This window comes from Xenopus laevis, chromosome 5S (genome assembly GCF_017654675.1).
Source record: "Xenopus laevis strain J_2021 chromosome 5S, Xenopus_laevis_v10.1, whole genome shotgun sequence".
Lineage (NCBI taxonomy): Eukaryota > Metazoa > Chordata > Amphibia > Anura > Pipidae > Xenopus > Xenopus laevis.
Genome location: NC_054380.1, coordinates 71,792,484 through 71,808,877, shown reverse-complemented (window position 1 = coordinate 71,808,877; position 16,394 = coordinate 71,792,484). Strand labels below are relative to the sequence as shown.

General features: G+C 33.8%; 1 protein-coding gene across 8 annotated transcripts in view; it reads right to left on the bottom strand.

Moving 5' to 3' along the window:
- epha7.S (EPH receptor A7 S homeolog) overlaps positions 1-16,394 on the bottom strand; it is a 147,357-nt gene that overhangs the window by 91,060 nt on the left and 39,903 nt on the right. For all 8 annotated transcript variants that reach the window (XM_018265430.2, XM_041564642.1, XM_041564641.1 and 5 more), the window contains exons 4-5: positions 7,954-8,109; positions 3,712-4,047 (exon numbers count right to left, since the gene is read on the bottom strand). In XM_018265430.2, the coding sequence (XP_018120919.1) occupies positions 3,712-4,047; positions 7,954-8,109 (492 nt within the window). The remainder of the gene's footprint in view (positions 1-3,711; positions 4,048-7,953; positions 8,110-16,394) is intronic.

Below are 16,394 nucleotides of genomic sequence, written 5' to 3'. Positions count from 1 at the left end.
ATGATGATCATTATAATGTATTACCCTAACATGAAATAATGAATACAGAATGCACTTTGTCATACAATTTGTGACAGTGAGTATAGGCATAGTACAGACCAAACCTTGGCAAAAAGAATCACTTTCTACAATGGAACTGGTGATTTTCAGTGTAGACAAGTAACTGTGTATAGCAGATGTGATAGGTTAGCAAGATGTGCCACGTTAGCAAGTATTAATATTGACCCCTAATGAAAACATCCAAGTTTAGCAGAAAAACGACTAATTAGCTACATGTAAACTGTCACAATATGACAAGTGACTGTAATGTTCTATCCTAAATACAGTTCTGTACCCCACGGAGAACTTAAGTACAAAATTACACTGTAACAATTACTGTAATATCTATTGATAAACACTACACTTTGGACAAAGCAGTACAAAATTAAATTTTGGGAAATAAATTAATTCTTGTTTTAAAGTGTCCATTCTCAAAGATAATGGCCGACGCTGCAAAAAATAGAGGCTAATTATTTAGTGATAACATGCCATGAATAATTAATAGTTTAGCTTTCTGGGGTAATATTCCTTATTTTCACGTCTCCTTCTTTTGTCCTTGTGTTTCCAACAAGGCAAGCAATTGCAGTATGGCCTGTATATTGCTGTCAAATGCTCTGTCACAGAACATACATCTTCCTTTCCAGCTCATCCCCTATTAAATTTACTGGCTAGCAGCAATTACCTCTCCCCCATGCCTACCCCACTGCTAAACTAAGCACAGATTGCCTGGCTGATTTGTTTATTGGAATTTTCTTCATTGGTAATTGGTATTTTCAAGTAACAATATAATTGTAAAGAAATATAAAATATAAAATAAAGAAATAAAATGCGTTGAAACTCCTAATTGATACATCTGAAAAGTTAATCTTGATTATGGTCTCTAATTTACCCCTATTATTTGGATCAGTTAAATGCTGTTAATGATCCATCTCGATCAATGTTTTTGCTTGTAGATATAATTTACTGCATTACTAGAGTGGTACAGCTGTTTTCATAGATGTCAATGCTCCACTTGACTAGCTCCTTATCCATAGCGGGTTTCCAAAATTAAGCACAAACAAAATACATACCAGCTTCAAAAGTAATATGATAATAATTACACTTGGCATCAAGGCACATACATCTGTTCATATCATGTAATATTGTTGTACATGCACCTTTCTCATAATATATGCATAGATTTTTATATTGTATAATGGTTCTTTAGTGTGTTTATTAGTGTGAATTTGCAAAAGAAGCACTGATTGGTTACCAGGCAGTAACCAGTGACTTGAGGTGTTTTCTTTTGAATCTGACCTGCATGCTAAGGATCAATTGCAACCTCCTTTTTTTATTTTGCAGAGCCTATCTATTTACCCAGTTTTTACACTTAAAGTGATACTGACACTAAAAAACAACTTTTTAAAATATGAATGTACATTAAAAGTTACCTGTAGGTCATGTTGACCCCAAAAATGAATACTTAAGGAAGGGTACATTTATATCAAATTAAGTGGAGTATTAATCTTACCAAACTGGTATATATATTTAAGTAAATATTGTCTTTTACATCTCTTGCCTTGAACCACCATATCGTGATGTCTCTGTGCTGCCTCAGAGATCACCTGACCAGAAATACTGAAACTCTAACTGTAACAGTAAGAACTGTTATTGGCTCATGTGACCAAACATATATGGTTTGTTTGTGCACCATGAATCCTAGTATCCCAGGGGACGGCCCTTATCTTACAAATGGCAATTTTCTATTTATGATTACCCAATGGCAAAAAAGTATATTACTATGAAAATTGTTCATTATCATTAAGCAGGGTTTTACATATGAGCTGTTTATGCAATATATTATTATAGAGACCAACATTGTTGAGGGGGTTTAGTTTTCCTTTAAAAGTTGCCCACATCTCCATGCCCATCCCCAGGTTTGACTTTGATGATATGGGTATTAATCTGTTGGAAAGAGGAAGATTTCCCAGATCATTGGTTTGGGTGGATTAAGCATGGCCTGGGTCAGAGGGTGGAATAAATGTCCATATTTAACTTAGTAATGTGGTCAGATATGTATAGCAAACAGTTTTCAATAGGTGGAGACTGTTGATTGACAATTTATATGTGCACAGCAGTATACTGACTGAAAGAAGGATCATTTCATGGTTTTCATCACTATTAAAGGTTTATTTTTTATGGGCACTATATTAATGTGTTCATTTTGTGTTATATGCTTTTCTTTAAACTTTGCATACTTACATCATTCTCTCTAAAACAAGGACATTGTTTTTATTGGTCAAGTCTTAGAAGTTTATATGATTTTATTACCTGTGGTATATTATGCAAAGTGAATAACCATATAACTGTGTCATTTGGTAAGTTGTTCTACTATTATTTATTTATTCTAGTAGTTATAAGTTAAGATAGTGAACTTTTATAGCACTCTCGCTATATAGCCTAACCTAATTTCCTTACTAGTGTGTATTAATATATATATCAAAGTATTTAAAGCATATCCTGCTTTCAATGTCAGATTAAGCTAAAAGATCACTGTATTAGAATTCCACAATAAAATTATGGCTTGTGTACTGGATTTAATGTCTCTTGACATGAGAAACTCTGTAGTTAATATTTTAATGAGCATCCCTAAATATTATTGTCAAACAAAAAAACTGAAAAGCCCTGTTGCAGTATGGTAACGAATTTGTTGTGGATTGAAAAAAAAATTATAGTCTCCCTTTAACTAATGTAGGAGAGACAAAAAGAATTTTATGAAAACTGTCCCAGATGTGAACAATAAAACCAACTAAAGAAAACAATGTGACAATAGTCTTCTTTTAATCACTCTCATGGCAGGCTATTTGATTCTACTGTAACTTAAATCAAAAGTTCTCACATCATATACAGTATATAACAACATGCAATGACTGCAATAGGATATTTCCTGTGGGAAAACAGTAAGATAATATACAACTGTGGTGGGCCTACTGAAACATTCCTCCTCTGCATTGTGTTAATTTGCAGATAATGTCATGTCAAGAAAAAAATGATGGAAAGGGAACACAAATCTAACACGTAGTCAAAAGTTCACACAATGCAAAACTTCAAATGTGTTCTTTGGGGGTGGAAGTAATGTAAACTATTCTGAAAGAAAAAATATAGCATTTGGTTTTTTAGATGGGGTCAGCGACGCCCATTTGAAAGCTGCAAAAACTCAGACGAAAAAGGCAAAGAACTATAAAAAATAAATAATGAAAACCAATTGAAAAGTTGCTTAGAATTGGCTATTCTATAACATACTAAAGGTTACCTTAAATGTGAACCACCCCTTTAAATAAATAACTAACAAACTGACAAAAAATCAGGGTACTATAAAAAAAAAAGTCTTACATATCTAGTAACCGTTTGTAGCCAATCAGATGATTTTCAGCTAACTAGTAAATGTTGCCTGCTGATTGCTATGGGTTAATATAAAATGCTCAGACTCAAGATGTTTCCCAATTTATTTTATGGGTTTAGATCCCCTTTAAGACTATTTATTACATTACGCCATAGAATAAAAAAGTTTAATTTCAAAACTGTGCCAAAATGATAATAAATGTAAACCTATAGGTAAAAAACTCCTGTTACTTATAATGAAAAGAAGTGTGTTTACCCTGTAACTGTGGAAATCAAACACAGATGACATACCTGCCTGACCAGTTGTCACGCTGACTGCAGCAAAAAGCCTTTGGGAACGGCTCATGTCGGAAACTCCATTCACAGCTTCTACTTCAAAAGTATAGTTGGCATGAGCAACAAGGTCCACAATGCTGATGTAAGTATCTATTAATCCACTTTGCTGGGGCACATATCCAATAGTATTTGCACAAGGTATACACTCTCCTTGCTCCCAGCTGCAGCGCTTGCAAACAACCCGATAAGTGACATCATTTCTTCCCCCGTTGTCTGCTGGAGGACTCCATTCAAGGCTTACTGTTGTCTGGTTGATGTTGTAAATTAGATTCTGTGGTGCTGATGGTGGTCCTTTAAGTAAGAAAATATGAGGACATAATTAAAATAAATTATACTTTAGGGGGTAATTTACTAATAATCAAATTTTTTTCACAAATCACAAAAAAAATTGTGTTTTTTCTGTGTTTCTAAAAAGCTCTAAAAATTTGAGATTTATCAAGTGAAAAAAACATGAAAACCTTTCATGCCACGTAAACGTTTTTTTAGGTGATATAGAAGTAGGGAGGAGCACTAACAGGAGTTGGACCATTTTTAAACCAATTGGGGGTTTTTTCTGCTACGAATTGTCCGAAAAACTTGAATTATTAGAGGTTTTCTGGGGAATAAGGATTTTTTTTTTAAACGTTCAGCACATTTTTTCATTCACACTTTTTAAAATAGGAACTTAAAATATAAATTGAATAAAATATAAATTATGAATAAATTCAGTGATAATCATGGTTTTAGGGGCAGATTTATCAAAGGTTTTTTTTTTACCTCAAATGAACTCAAAGCTCGAATGGTATTTTATTTAAGAAAAAACTTGAACATCTAAAATTTGAATGAATACTCGACTCGAAAACTCGAACTGAATTCGAACTCAATTTGAATAAATTTTTTTCCAAAAAAAACTTGAATGTCAAGAAGGCTATAAACATCTTCAAATGGGTCAATGGACCTCTGCCATTTACTTCTACATGAATTCGGCAGGTTTTAGGTGGTAACCTATCGAATTCGAGTTACTTCCAGAGTCGAGCTATGATAAATCTCAAATTCGAATTTGAGTTTTGATTTTTCCCAACTCGAATGTGCGAGTTTTGACCAAAAAAAAAATTGCATTTACCATTCAAACCTTAATAAAACTGCCTCCTAGAGTTTTTGAGTTTGGTCTTGGTTTCCAAAACCTCTAAAATCATTAAAATTCAACTTTTAATAAATAAGCCTCCACATGTAGGGGAAATGTACTGGGGTTAGTGTAAAAAAATCATATTTTCATCTCTATATAAGAATACAGTAAATGATAAAAAAATGCATATTTATGGCTAATGATAATGATAATGAATGAAAGTGACAAAGCCAGGCCTCGTTACTCGTTACTGGCAATCAATCACCAGCTTTCTTTTACAGAGGTGAACAGTAAAGACCAGGCATAACTTTGCAACTTTTATTACATCACTGTTTGCTTTATATTCCTTTTTTTAAATTTTATTTATTTATTTTTTTTTACAAAAGTGGCTTAATGTTTTTGTTTAGTTTTATTGTGTAACCAAACAGTTGGCGAAACTGTAAAAAGACAGGGGGATGACAAACTCAAGTACTAAAAGGAGCAAAAGCGACCCCCTGTCCTGGGTCTGCATAAATGTATACATAAATGTATGCATAGCTATGTTATCATTACCCTAGTAGAATAAAACTAGCAGGCTAGCCCTGGATCAAAGGTAAGCAATTATATTTACCTGGGGTTGCATCGGCACCCCATACATATGACATATGTCTTACGGTTTTATTCCATTTCAAAATCAATAAGTCTGTGTACCTTCCTATTAAATGCAGCATACCGTTAGAAGTGTTATAACTTCTTACTATATCAACATTTTACTGTGTAAAATAAATACGTTTACATTATTACACATCCACAGAAACTGAGTTTCAGTTGCTTTTCATTTTGAGAAATTTAATACAGAATACATTTTATTTTAATAAAACTGCTGAGTCAAATAACTCTACCTAAATAAGATATTTGATGTGCATACTTACATTTAAATAAATTCACACAGTGAATGAGAATATGTCTGTTGTGCAAATCTAAAAATATGTTACCAAAGTTATATTTGTTAGAAAATAAACCAAATGGCCATTCCTGGCTGCCTAAGTAGACTACTTGGTCATTAACATTTTCGTCCTTAATATCTTAAACATACTTCAGCTAGGCATCTGGAAACCACATAGAAGCCTAATGGGTTTCTTTTGACTTTTATTGCATATCACACTATGGGGTTATGTAATAAAATTGTTTTCCAAGGTGAGTAACGGACAACAACCAAGCAGTATTTACTTGCTGCAAACTTGGTTGTTATGGGGTACTGAACCTAAACATTACATAACTTTTCTTTCAAGTTGGATCTCTTTCAGCAGTGTTGTATATAGCTTTACCTAGTTTATATATAAGCAGGTGTCCAGCAGTCCCTGTTTAAAAACTCAGCACATATACAAAACCAAAGTTTCTCCTATACATTGTTATTATTAGGGTTCATCAGCAATGCCTCATGCACTGTGCAAAGTGAAAAGCCCCGCCAATAACGTCACAAAAGGGGCGGGGCGAGCAGGCACAGCATCTATAAAAGAAGAACCCGGAAGTCGGAATTTGAAGGCGAGGAGTGTACGGTCGGCTCGAACCTGCTCGCGGGTATCGGGCAGGCCCGCAACTTAACTAGTAACAGATACTTTTTTTTTTATTGATTTTACAGGTAAGCAAAAATCCTGTCATTTTTCAGCTTTCTGTATCAAATAAATTTCACCATTCTGAGGATTTCTTTCTAAAGCACATTAATAGTTTTGGTATCTCCAAGTTTGATCAACGCATCCTTGATAAGCCTATATCCACTATGTACAGTATATCTCATTGTTGGGCCTTTTTTTAACCTTATATACCCTGGCATAATCATGGACGCTATATGACTTTAAACTGTATTTTTATAATATCTGAGACGAGTCTCTCTATGCTGCTTTGGAATTCGGGGACTTTGTGCACTGTGTTTATATCTATTGATGAAATACACAGTAAGCAGTATGAAAATATTATAAGCACAAATAGGGGGTTATTTATCAACGGTCGAATTTTACAGTTATGTGAATTTTTTTTTAACTCTAATAGATTTGAATGTACTCACAACTCTAGCATCTTATCCAATATAAGAATAAGCATACTTTTTTTGAGAGTCAGTTATTGAAATACTGGAGTGTCAATATTCTCATGTGTTTAACCTGCATTTGCAGTGGAATTTACTTTAGGGGGCTGTGTAAAAAACAGCAGGATAATACATCACACATTGGCAGGGTTTTCAGTATAAAAAAAGCATAAAAAATGCTGTAAATTGTACATGTTTTTTCTTAGAGTTACTTCTGCTGGAAGCAATATAAAATAACTGCGTCAAATCTGAGGTTTGCATGGCTTAAAATTACACACACCTTGATAAATTTGATATTTATTTTACATAGCGTTTTTTTTCAGCGATTTTTTTTTTTACACAGCTTGGTGTGACAACACTGCTGCTATGCAGATTAATCTCAGATTTGTCAGTTGCTGGTGTACTAGGAAAGAAGCTCACTGAAAGTTGAAAATCCCCATTATTTAAATTCAACTTAACTCTAAAGGGTTTATTTACTAAACCTCAAATTTATCTGTTTGAACTTTTTGAGTCAAAAACTGGAAACGTTTGTGGAAAACAAAAACTTGAATTTTTCAAGATTTATTATACCCCAAAGCTGCAAAAAGCTAGAATCTGAAAATCCACCATCTCAGACCTGTCTCCAATCTCAATTTGAAGATATCATGGTTTGCTCTGAGTTTAGCCCGAAAAATGTGGGATTTTTTGGCAAAAATCTGAAAAAATCTATGAGATTCTGGGGAAATGGGGCATGGGAGTTTGTGTTTTTTTCTTATAAAATATGAAATAAATTCAGAGTTTAGTAAATAACTCCTCTAAATGTTATTACACTAGTGAACTACCAAACCAATGTCATTTAAAAGAACTATTCTTTTATATGAAAGAAATTTTCTGTATATTAGTTTTATTGAAAAAAACATCATGTACTCTTCCAAAATACAAATACATCTTAAACAGCTATATATTATAGTAGATGTATTAATACAACTGATTACCGAATAGTTAATGACCCATGACCGAATGATGAATGAAAGTTTAATATTGAACTCACTTGTGCAAGCAATATATGATGGATCTGAAAAAGCTCTGTTATAGCCATCTTCACAGTCACAACGGGATGAGCCTTCCTTGTCTGAGAAACTGTGTGCAGGGCATCGCGAACACTGTAAATCTTGAGATGATGATTTGTAGAAGCCTCGACCACACGCTAAGAGGAAAATAAAAACAAGATAAAGCATCTACAGCAGATTTACAGGTCCCTGTTGGTGAGCAGTTCTTCAAGGGAGTTAAAATGTGTTTTAAACATTATATTCATGTACAGTAAATGCTTTAGAAAACAAAATAAAAAATTATTATTTTAACAAAAAAGAAAGTTTGGTTTTACCATACAGCCAACATTGTTAACAACTGCCTATTGTGAATCGTTATAATACAGATGTATATAGCAGTGGAAGCAGTTTTAAATGTTACAGTTCAATAAAAGCAAGCCACATTACAATCGCTGTGGCAGTCAGCCAAAAAAAGGGCACAAAAGGTAGAAAACTCGTGAAGGATTTATCCTTTTAAAGATGATTTTTATGTGAAAAAAATCTATTGTGAATGTAGTTGTAAAGGGAGTATCTAGTGAGTCATGGAAAAAGTATTTTGTAAGGCTCAAACAATAACCACAATGCGCTTTTGCTATTACTATGTTTTTTTTATTAAGATGTTCACTCGAATTACCATGTATCCTTAAGAAACAGCAAAATGTGGGCTTCGTTACAAAATAAGAACGTAATAAAAGTGGATGGAATTAAAGGCTATATTTTTAAACTGTGGCAGCAACAAGATTTGTTCAGGATGTTACTGTCCTAATCTCATAATAGTTTACTTTGATATCTTCTATGTCACTAAATGTGATAGAATGTAGAGATCAAAGAAAATCCATAGTGCTGCAAACAAGTGCAAAATAGCAGATATTGAACAAACATGGGCAAATGTATAAAATGCTACCTTCCATGAAGTCTATATGACATAGCGTGGAAACATTCTTTTTGCATATTTGAGAGTACTGCTTATAAATCAGGATTACAATATTTGCAAGAATTGTTCTGGTTTAGAAAATCTACTTAATGCAAAAAATATCTATAAACACTGTATATAGCATTTTTTCAGATGACCGGGTAGTGACCAAAGATATGCCATCTCTCGCACACTTAAGGGCACATTTACGAAGGGTCAAATTTCGAAGTGGTAAAACTTCGAGATTCGACCATTGAATTGAAAAAATTCGATATTCAAAGTTTTTTTTTTTGTGAATTTTGGTGTTTTTGATGTTATTGCATTTCTCCCAATGTATGTTTGCTCCTTTCTTATGGACAAATATATTTAATAAAAACTACAAACAGCAGATATGACACATTTGTTTAAAAAAAAAAAGTAGCTTGTGCTAAATGTAGATAATCCTGACGTTAAATATTCAGGGATGATTAAAATTATTTAACTACTGTATAATTTATATAGTGAATCTTAATTAATATACATTCAATACAATTTTAACAAGTGTCATGCAACCTGCATTCCAGTCACTCATAATATACACAAACGACTGTGTAATTAATAATTCTACAGGTTACAGTTAACCTTATGTATATAAATGGAGCAGAATTGATGTAAAAAAATGTACTACAAATGTCAAAGAGATATTTTTGGGAAATGTAATTTATGCTTTTAAATTAGCATGTAAAAATGCTACAAGCTCCTTGTATTTTGAATTCCACATGTAAATTTATATGTTAATATATTTTGGAAATGTTGGGGAGAGAACACCTGGAACTAAACAAGAAAAATAGAATGTGAAGTCAAAAGATTGCATAATGCATTTATATAGTCTTTAAGCTTGCTCAGATATATACACATATATATATATATATATATATATATATATATATATATATATATATATATAACTTTCAGACGAGTATCCGCACTCCAAGGCCAATCTTAATAGAAGGAGGGTTGCATGGTAAATTGTGTATACACCAATAGTTTCCAAACCAGCACTCCCTTTTGCGTAAAAAGTATAATCTTTTATTGTTGCATCAATACCCAACGTTTCGGTCCCTATTGGGACCTTTTTCAAGGATGATGTATATATACATATATATACATCTATATATATATATATATATATATATCACAAGCCTGTTTTTATACTGACCTGTTGTGTATTAGCTTGGTGAATTCAATATAAATAAAGTGGTGTGGCCCCATCCACCTATATACCCCCAGTAATGAGTTTTAAAAATGTTGGAGTTAATGTCCCTGATCCACACTAGTCACAAGCAGTTAAACCCAGACAAATCCAGACCCCACTCAAGTTCCACCAATTTTCCTAAAGTAACGCCCATATCACTAATTACATATTTATAAATAAATATGGCTGACCCAGCAGCTTCTTGGGGGCCCAGAGGTACTAAGTTGATCTCCTGGCCGGCATTTGCCAACCCAGCCAGTGAAATACTTGATGCTATTATTCAGGGATCCCCCAAGCTTTTTTTTACCAGTGAGCCACATTCAAATGTAAAAAGTGATGGGCAACCCAAACATGAAAAATGTTCCTTGGTGATACAAAATAAGGGCTGTGATTGGCCATTTGGTAGCCCCTATGTGGACTGACAGCCTACAGAAGGCTGTTTGTTAGTACAACAGGTTTTTATACAACCATATTTTCCTCCAAGCCTGGAATTCAAAAATAAGCATCTGCTTTGAGGCCACTGGGAGCAACATCCAAGGGGTTGGAGAATAACATGTTGTTCAAAAGCCACTGGTTGGGGATTGCTGATTATTAATATGTAAGAAAGATTTTTTTTCTGAAAAGTTATTTCTAACTTGCACATTTTCAGATATTTGTTCACAACAGATAAATATTCAATAGTTTGGAAACACTAATTTTTAATTATGCCAAAGTGCCACTGCTATTAAACTATTCATGGATTTGCTGAATAATTAAAGTGAAACTTCATAGAAAATCATAGGAACGTGTCCGTGCTGCACTCTAAATATTTACATCCAAAAGCCCCCCAAAACCACCCCCAGCCCTGCGAATCTTTGTTCGTTGACCCTCTGACACTGCTAATGGTTCGTCTGTGGTTGTTTCAGTCATGCTGGACTGGGGGCGGCGCGATCCTTCCATAGGCAAATTACAGATGCAAACAGTACTTCATTCTATGGAAGGATTGCGCAGCCCCCAGCCCAGCGTCGCTGAAACAATGCAGAAGAACCATCAGCAGTGTCAGCTTCACAAAGGTTCGTGAAGCTGGGGGCAGTTTTGGGGGGCCTTTTGGAGGTACATATTTAGGGGCACATTTATCAAGGGTCGAATATCTAGGGTTATTAAACCCTCAAATTCGACCCCCGAATTTAAATCCTTCGAATTCGAAGGATTTAGCACAAATCATTCAATCGATCTAAGTAAAAATCAAACAATCGAACTATAAAATCCTTCAAATCGAACGATGCGAACAATTTGAAGCGATCGATCAAAGGATTTTTCTTCGATCAAAAAAAGGTTAGAAAAGTGATGGAGAAGGTCCCCCCCATAGGTTAAACTGCCGAAGTAAGTAGTCAAAGTTTTTTTTAAAGAGACAGTACTTCGACTATCAAATGGTCGAACGATTTTTAGTACCCCAAAAAAATACTTCGAAATTCGAAGTTTTTTTCATTAGAATCCTTCACTCGAGCTTAGTAAATGTGCCCCTTAGTGTGCAATGTATCTTTGATACAGACACGTATGATTTATATAGGAAAGTGTCAGTATCACTTTAAAGGAATATTAAATGAGTGATTTTGAAATGTTGGGAACTATGGAAAAACAAAATTTACCCTTTAAACAAAGAGATTTATGTTTGAATTCAAAAGGTATATCATATTAATGAAGAATGAATGGATTCTTTATATAGATTTGCTTGATGAGTAAAACAGGGCTGCTGTGGGCTTCGTTTTTACTGTAGTTAAGCAAATATTCTACCCTATTTCATGGAAATTTGCCCACTAGAGACATCTGATTGACTGGGTCTACAGAGAAAATCTGACTAGTTGTACTCTTGAGGAACAGCATGGCAGCTTTTACTCATGTGAATAAACATGTATGTAGGTAAACAGACAAATCTAGGCCAAAATGTTTTACTGAATATTCTGTAAGATATATTGCCTTTAAATTGACACCTTTCTTTTATGTGTATGTTGGTCCACTAGCAGGAATCAGTTTCCACATCTCTATAAAAGTGTCTGAAAATATACCAATAAAGATTTATAACTCAAACAAAAATGCTTTTCCCTAGCAGCTATTATCTATATGCATCTAAAAGATTCTGCTTTCTCTGATTGCGAATGCAAATATTTTAACCACATATCATGAAATGTCTTTTTTGCAGTACCTCTGAAACACAAGCCTCTGTATGGCACTGAAGGCTAAATGATGTACCAAGAGACACTATTCAAGGTAATTTCTAGCTGGTCAAAATAACTGCCAAAGCATTACATGAAATACTAATAACATTATTACATTAAATATTGTATCTGTGAACTGCATAATGTTTCTTTTAAAGCCACAGAAGAACTGCAAGTTTTTTCCCCCAAGAAAATATATGCCATATATAATAAAATATGGCTGTTTCAACCTGTGTATCATGTAAATCTACTCTCCGAGGAGGTCTTCAGAGTTTTCACAAGATAAAAATAGAAGATGTAAAAATGGAGCGGAATATAGTGTCAGCATATCTGGAATGAAATAAAAATCTGTATATCTTCTAGCATGCTAAGAAATAAGAATCTCTTAAAAATATTTACATTTTTGAATATTTAAATACCACATCAAGTATGCAAGATAATTAACTAAACACTGTGTGTGCCATACTAATAGGAATATTGTGTTTATCTTCATGTTTGCAGTCTTATTATAAAGCAGTCTTATTATATAGTATAATACTTTGCTGTAATATAATAAAAAAAAGATTGTTTTACTGTTTGATAGTCTTTTATATAATGGAACATTGTAACATATATATATATATATTTGTTTTTAAGGCAAGAAAGAAATGACATGAAACTGGATAGTGGAGAGGGCACCTCATTTCTATGAACAGTGTACACAGTAGAACAGCTATTCTTTGCCTCCACTTGTCAGCTATATTTACCTGGCAAATAGAAGCAAAAAGTCCAGGTGTGCAGAAATAGCTTTCTTTGCTGCAGATTTCTTGGCGACCCATGCTGGTGTCTCTGAAAATGGCTATCATGCACCAGTGTGTGGTCTTTTGGTAATTTACAATACCTATTTCATTGTGGAGTATTATCATATTACCTAAACTTCTCAAGACAGATTTTAACTCAAAAATCTGCAGTATGATGTTGAAATCTTAATAAAGCCTGCCTGTTTCCTTATTTCCAGGAAGAGAAAAATACAAGTATGAAGAATAGGTTTAATAAACTTAAGCTCACAAAAGGTTATTTTGTATCACCAGCCAAGAGTAAAATACTGTACATACACAAAGTATATACGCAAATCCTCTAAAGCAGGAGTGCCCGTACTTTACTAATGTGGGGTCTACTTTAAGTGATATTGCCCCATGATGATCTACATCCATAAAAGCATTATTAGCATTCTGTGAAAAATATTACTTAACTATTGATTTATGAGAACATGTATATTACTATATTATACAAACAACTATTTCTTACGTAACTTTAATGTAATAAATATAGATCTATATAGACAAGCTATATAGCTCACCAAGGTCTACTGGTAGATCCCAATCTACCATTTGGGCACCCCTGCTCTAATGGAACTTCTAAATTCCAAAGGTGTATGATAACTATACACCAATAAAAAAGGCAACACAGGGGCTACATTGTTATCACTGGTGCCTTGCAGTGCTGAGGTCTTAGCTTCAATTCCAGCCAGGGCAATATTTGCAAGGCGTTTGTATGGTTCCCTGTGTATGAGTTGGTTTCCTCCCTAACTTCAGAAACATACAGGCAGGTTAATTGTTTATTCATAACACTGACAATAAAATATGTATATAGGGAGTGGGACAATAGATTGTAAGCTTCCTACATCATTCATGTGAATGATGTACAGGCATAGAACCATTTATCCTGAAACCCCTTATCCAGAAAGCTCTGAATTACAGAATGGACGTCTCCCGTAGACTCCATTTTATCCAAGTAATCCAAATTTTGAAAATTGATTTCCTTTTTCTCTGTAATAATAAAACAATACCTTGTACAGTTATGGGACCTGTTATTCAGAATGATCGGGACCTGGGGTTTTCCAGATAAGGAATCTTTCTGTAATTTGGATCATCATACCTTAAGTCTACTAAACATTTAAACATGAATTAAACCAAATAGGTTGGTTCTGCTTCCTATAAGGATTAATTAAATCTTAGTTGGGATCAAGTACAAGTTACTGTTTTATTATTACAGAGAAAAAGGAAATCATTTTAAAAAATTTGAATTATTTGATTATTTTGGAGTCAATAGGAGATGGCCTTTCCGTAATTCTGAGCTTTCTGCATAACGGGTTTCCGGATAACAGATCCTATACCTGTACTTAATCCAAAACTAAATTAGATATTATTAATCCTCATTTGAAGCAAAACAATCCTCATTTAATCCACATTTGAAGTTTATATGATTTTCTAGTAGACTTAAGGTATGAAGATCTAAATTACAGAAAGATCTGTTATCCAGAAAACCCCAGGTCCCGAGCATTCTGGATTACAGGCCCCATACCTGTATAATAAGTACTGCAATGCTATATAAATAAAGTATACATTTATTTTTAAAATATAAAACAAAAGACTGAATTCTAGAGCCTAAAATATGTTTCAGTTAATGCATTAGTATTTTAGGGCATCAGCCATCACAGCCCTGTATTGGCACATGTGCAAAAGGACCTTGAATACTGCACATGCATTGATAGTAGTGTTTCATGTGACTACCTGAAAGTCAGACTCACCTTATCCCTCGGCTCTGCTGCCGAATTTAGCAGGGTGGTTAGGTGGCCGCAGGGGAGATATGGGTCTCAGATGCCATTTTTTTTTTTTTTTGCACTTAATCCAAAATGTTTTAGGGTGATATGTTAAATGTTTACAGCATTTTGTGTACAGGACAAGTTAAGCTATTTGAGCTTATTCATGCTGAACAAATGTAATCAGAAATCCATGTATTCAATGTATAGGAAATAAGTAAAAGTTAACATTCTGAAAGTTGAGTACAGTTTTGGCTTTGTGCAGCTCAAATGCCATAAAACAGGTTGTTCTGAACAGCCTTCAGCAATACATATATTTAGCCCCAGGGCTGGTGCAACCATTAGGCAAACTAGTTGGTCTCGAGGGCACCATTGTTTGAGGAGCAGGCTTGCTGTATAATTTATAAAAAAAAGTTAAAAAAAAATGCTGCATGCACAGTAAATACAACAATAATTAAATATGTTGATACCTGCTTTGTAATATCAAAATTAAATAAAAATCCTGTATTGGGTAGGATTCATAAATATTGTATTATTTTCCCTAGTGTGAGAGTAAGTAAGATATTAAAAACAAGTACAGATATTAAAAAGTAAGATATAAGAACATCTTAGTAATATGCCTAATAATAAAGTTGTCATTCAAAAGCCTTTTTGGCATCACATCTCACAAGCATAACATAGAAAAAGTATTAGTCAAATTTCAAACTATTATCTCAATACTCTAATTAAAACTCTAATTTACTGTATATAGCCCCATTTACCAGGAAACAAGCAAGAGCAAAAACAATAAATATGGGACGATCCATCATGTGCCCAATGCCACAAAAAGCATGCAATAAAACAGACAATAAGCACTCATTTGCAACACTTGAGTAATTTTCATTCACCTTATTAATATGCATAATGTGGGTGGAGAATAGGCATTCTCTTACACACCATCAGTTTGCATGTGGCCGGGCAGGTAAATAAATATCTCTTTTGTAAGCTTTTTTGAGAAGGGAACTCTTTCTATCACTTATCATTTACTGATAGTATTTTTAATGTAATCTGTATCTGAAATAAATATACCAATTTATTGTACAGTGCTGCAGAATATCTTTTACAAATATGTGTTACTAATAAATTATGATAATGGTGAATAAGGTGAATAAGGTGCATAAGGGCACATATACAAAGGTACTGGGCAGGGCTTAAAGTACACAAAACTATCATGTTTTATATTTTATCTCTACCCTTTCCCGTGCTCAGCATCGCTATCACAGCAGAAGGAATATAAATAGTTACACCTGACCCCAGAGCCTTCGTTTACACATTATTGTTCCAGTTCCATGCAGTGATATTCTGGTTTATTACCTTTTCTTCCAGAAAATGACATGAGAATGAAAGCAGAGAAAATTAACATGATCTAAAGCTGGCCATTGATGCAAAGATCTGATCGTACGAATCGAGGATTCGTATGATTTTCAGACCGTGTGTGGAGA